The 4,207-nt window shown below is 54.0% G+C and overlaps 1 protein-coding gene across 4 annotated transcripts in view; it reads right to left on the bottom strand.

Moving 5' to 3' along the window:
- Slc4a8 (solute carrier family 4 member 8) overlaps nt 1–2,858 on the bottom strand; it is a 75,227-nt gene extending 72,369 nt beyond the window's left edge. For all 4 annotated transcript variants that reach the window (NM_001414948.1, NM_001270794.2, NM_199497.3 and 1 more), the window contains 1 exon segment: nt 2,655–2,858. In NM_001414948.1, the coding sequence (NP_001401877.1) occupies nt 2,655–2,699 (45 nt within the window). In that variant the 5' untranslated portion in view covers nt 2,700–2,858.
- Nucleotides 2,859–4,207: the final 1,349 nt, after the last annotated feature.

The following is a 4,207-nucleotide window of genomic DNA, read 5'->3' as shown; positions in this document are numbered from 1 at the left end:
GGGCTGGAGGGCGTGGCCAGACAGCGCAGTCTGGGGGCACTGGGTGAAGCCTTCCTTGGCCATGTCAAACCTTGGTAAGTCATGGAGGAGTTTGGATCTTATTCTAAATTGCACAAGAGGACATTGGCAGGTTTTGAGATACGACATGGCACGATGAGGCTTGCATTTCTAAACCCCCTCTGGCTGCTGGAATTGGGGCAGCTTTGCACAGATACGTCAGAAGGTCCAGGTTGGAGCCCGTCCCAGGAAAACAGTCTAGACTCAGGGTGTGCGACTGTGGTGTTCGGACCTTTGCTTCCAAACGCTCACACGGTCCACCGGCTCTGCAAGGTCCTGTCTCAGGTGGGCACAGGAGGCTTGGCCACTAAGGTGACTGCCCATGGCTAACTGTCCCCTCAAGCCCTCCCCATTCCCCCCTCATTCTCCTTCCTCCCTAGATCTCAAGTTCTGTATCCGGCGCCTGACTCCATTCTGGAGTCCTATTCTGTCTCTTCTCTCCGCCCATTCCACACAGGCGTTGTAGCTCACTATAGAGAGCATCCCCACTATGTGCACAGCGGACACGAAGGAGAACCCAAGTGATACTGTGTACTTGATACAGCCTGCGCAAAGTCTGCATGTTATAGGCAGATCTCCTCACAACACCCCAGCCCACTTTTGTCTCTTGAGCCCTCTCTCCTAACTCACCTCCCCACCCCCTCACCTCTTAGTCCTTGGACAAATGCCAGCTTCTTCAAACCCAGGACACACCTCACATTCCCCCCGTTGCTGGGGCTGCACCACGCTGTCCTTCCAGAGCGTGTTCCACATTTGCCACAGGACGTCTGAGCATCCTGTCCTGTTTCCGAGTTCTTCCACCCACTCTCCAGACCTTTGCCCAAATTTTCTTCTTTAGAAAACTCTCCCATGGTCTGAGTCATGCACGCTCTCACAGGACTGGCCAAAGCACCTGAGTTTATAATGACACATTTCCTTCATGCGGAATCTTTTTTTTTTTTTTGAGATGGGGCCTCATTATAATAGTCTATGCTGACCTCAAGCACACCATCCTCCTGCCTCAGGCTGCCAGTACTGGGACTACTGTGTTTTGTGTGGTTAACTAAGACGGCTCACTTTGGGAAACAGGGAAAGGTAGAGAGTGTTTTGTTATGGCATGAAGACCTGAATCCAGACTCCCAGTACCCGTGTCAAAGGCCAGCATTGAGGGGGGGGGATGGAAAGGGACAGGGACGGGAGGTGGGGACACCGCAGGCAGGTCCCAAGGGCTCACCCACCAGCTGATGTTCAGGGTAAGAACATGTATGAGTAAATAAAGTGCAAACCAGATGACAAGCTCCGACCACCACACACACACACACACACACACACACACACACACAGGCATGCACACACAATTCTTAACTTCAGGCCAGGGAATGGCTCAGTGGTAGAGCCACATTGCCTAGCAAGTGGAAGGCAGTCCATCCCCTAGAACCACCAAAGGTAAAGCAAACAAACAATAAAAAAGCGCTAATTCCCCTCCTTTTCCACCAAAATAGCTGGCCTATTTTGACTCACTGTCTCCCAAACAGAGGTTGGCTATACCACAGCATGTCATAAGATCATATGTGGAAAGGCTTTCCAAAATCTTAGGTCATATATTTGTGATCATACATTTGTGACAAAGCAAAGGCTATTGCCGGGAAGAGGGCAGGGAGGGTCATGCCCACCTCACGACACACAGGAAGTTCTCCATGCCTCCTCCAGAAGCCACTCCTGGCATTTGCTTCCAAGGCCCGCCACCCTTCCTGCCTCGGTACTAGTCTCAGCCCCCTTCCCTCCTTCAAACCCTCATTTTGCAGGGCAGTAACCACACCTGATCCGGCTTCACAAGGAAGCCAGTGTGATAATTCAAAAGGGCTACGACTCACTGGATATCACACGATAAACTGTGTTTCAGAGTCCTTAAAACAGCCTTGTGAAGTAAACCGTACCAATACTCCCATTTTAATAGACGGGGAGACCGGGGCCCGAAGGGGGCAGGTAGCTCGCATAGATCTCAAAGACCATGAGAAGCAGGTTGGAAACTGAACCCCCAGACCCTAGTCCGATGCTTCCTAACATTAGCCACCCCTGCAATTCTACTATCAACTATTTAAGGCTGGTGGTGTCGCTCTTGACACCTCACCGCTACCCTGGTCCATGTGCATCCCTACCCAGAACTTGTCTGATGTCTGGGCAGCAGGGAGGGATCCACAAAGCCGGTCACATTCTCAGGGGCTGTTCCCAGCCTCCCGGTCTTTGCAAGGTTTCCTCTGTGCCACTGAGGAACCAGGGTCAAAACACAAAGACCCGCGCGAGGTCCCTGGATTCCCTCTCCACCTACACCATAACGAGGCAAGGCCAGAAGCCGGCGTCTGCGGCCAACAGGGAGCGGCGGACAGAGGTCATTGCTCCGGGACACCGAGCAGCAGGCGACGCAGGGGATGCTGCAGTGCCCGCGGCTCCGGGCTCGGCCCAAGGTCACCCTCCCCGGCCACCCGGAGCGCCCCCTGGCGTCCCACGCGAGCCTCCCCTACCCTCAGGGACACGCCTGGAACCCCGGCTGGGGCAGGAGCCGGGTGGTGGGCAGAGGACCCAGGCTGAGCCGGGGAGGAGCGGGAGGCGGGGCCCACCTGATAGCTGAGGACGCCGTCCGGCTCGTTGCTCCCGGCGGGCATGGCCGGGCGGAGCCTGGTCTCGCTGGTGGGTTCCAGGTTGAGCTGCAGCAGTCCGCGCCCTCTGGTCCTGTGTGAGCCGATCGCACGCGCGGCGACCCCTACCCTGGATCCAACGACCGGTCAACCATCCACCGGCGCCACCTTCATAGCCATCAGCCCGCGAGGCGCCCGCAGCAGCCAATCAGAGGGCTCCCCGAGCAGCCAATCAGCGCGCGGAGCACGGGAGGACGCTGTCCGGCGGTACCCTGGGCTACCAGGAAGAAGGGAGGAGGGCGCCAGAGAGCCAACCCCTCCCTGGGCTGGTTGCCTTAGAAACCGCCTCCCTCCCTTAGGGGGCCTCTGGGCTCTGAGGTCCTTCCTAGTGCTTGCTAGGAACTGAAAATCCCCGCCTGCTTTTGCAGCCGCACCTGACTCCTGGGAAAGTATCGTGTTTGCCTACTCTGATTTTACTCCTCGGAAGATGGGTTTTAAATTTGGAGAAATTTTCCCTCAGAAACAAAGATGGCAGGGGGAAGTAATGACGAGAAGAGAGGAGTCTTCTAAAATTACTTTTTAACCCTTGAGTGAGCGGCCAGATTGAAGAGCGTTGAAGAGCGGCAGTCAGGAAGCAGTCAAAACTGGCTGAGACTCCGGTCTCCCTAAGATTGACAGCAGACAGTGGGGGTGGGGGTGGGGGATTGAGCCAAGGATGATTTCAACTTGTCCAAAAGACATGCTGTAAGACAGATTGTTGTTTAACAACAGAACTAACCGATCTGAGGCAAGGTTGGAAAGTGGCGAGTAAGGCGCTCCACTTGATTTGAGTTTAAGAGGAAACAGAGTAGTCATCATCCATAGCTTGAGAGAAAGAAAGGGGCCTTTGTCTTAGATCTCCTGAGAGTGGAGGTGAGTCCATGCCATTGAGGGGAAAGGGATTGTTGCAACATGCTCATCCTCTGCCAAAACTGCAGAAAGGAACTCGACCCAGTACATGTCAAAGTTCAACCCTTATGGTGATGCGGGCTCATCTAGCACTCGGGAGGCTGAGGTAGGACAGCAGCAAATCCAAACCTGCCTGGACTTCCTGGTGAGACCTTATCTCAAAAAAAAAAAAAAAAAAAAAAAAAAAAAAAAAAAAACCTCCGCATATCACTAGTACACACTGTAATCAAAACAGGAGACGAGATTGGCCCCTAATGTTCCTGAAAAGGAACTGAATGTCTGGAGCTGAGGAGACGGCTCTGTCTAAAAAGTTCTTACTTTATAAGTGTGAGGGGCTGAGTTCAATCCCCAGCACCTGAGGGAACACTGGGTCTGGAGGCAAAAGCTTGCAATCCCAGTGCAGGGGAAGGTAGAGACGGTGGAGCCCCTGGAGATTGCCAGCCAGTCTCAACCAATCCATGATGAGCTGCAGATACGGTGAGAGATTCTATCTCACCAAGGATAAGGCGGCGAGGGCCGGAGAGACGGCTGGACAGCTAAGAGAACTTGTTCCTGTTTTAGAGGACCTGGGTTGGTACCGGGTCCTA

Source organism: Rattus norvegicus, chromosome 7 (assembly GCF_036323735.1).
Source record: "Rattus norvegicus strain BN/NHsdMcwi chromosome 7, GRCr8, whole genome shotgun sequence".
Taxonomy (NCBI): domain Eukaryota; kingdom Metazoa; phylum Chordata; class Mammalia; order Rodentia; family Muridae; genus Rattus; species Rattus norvegicus.
Note: the sequence above shows the minus strand (reverse complement) of the source record. Positions and strands in the feature narration are given on the sequence as shown.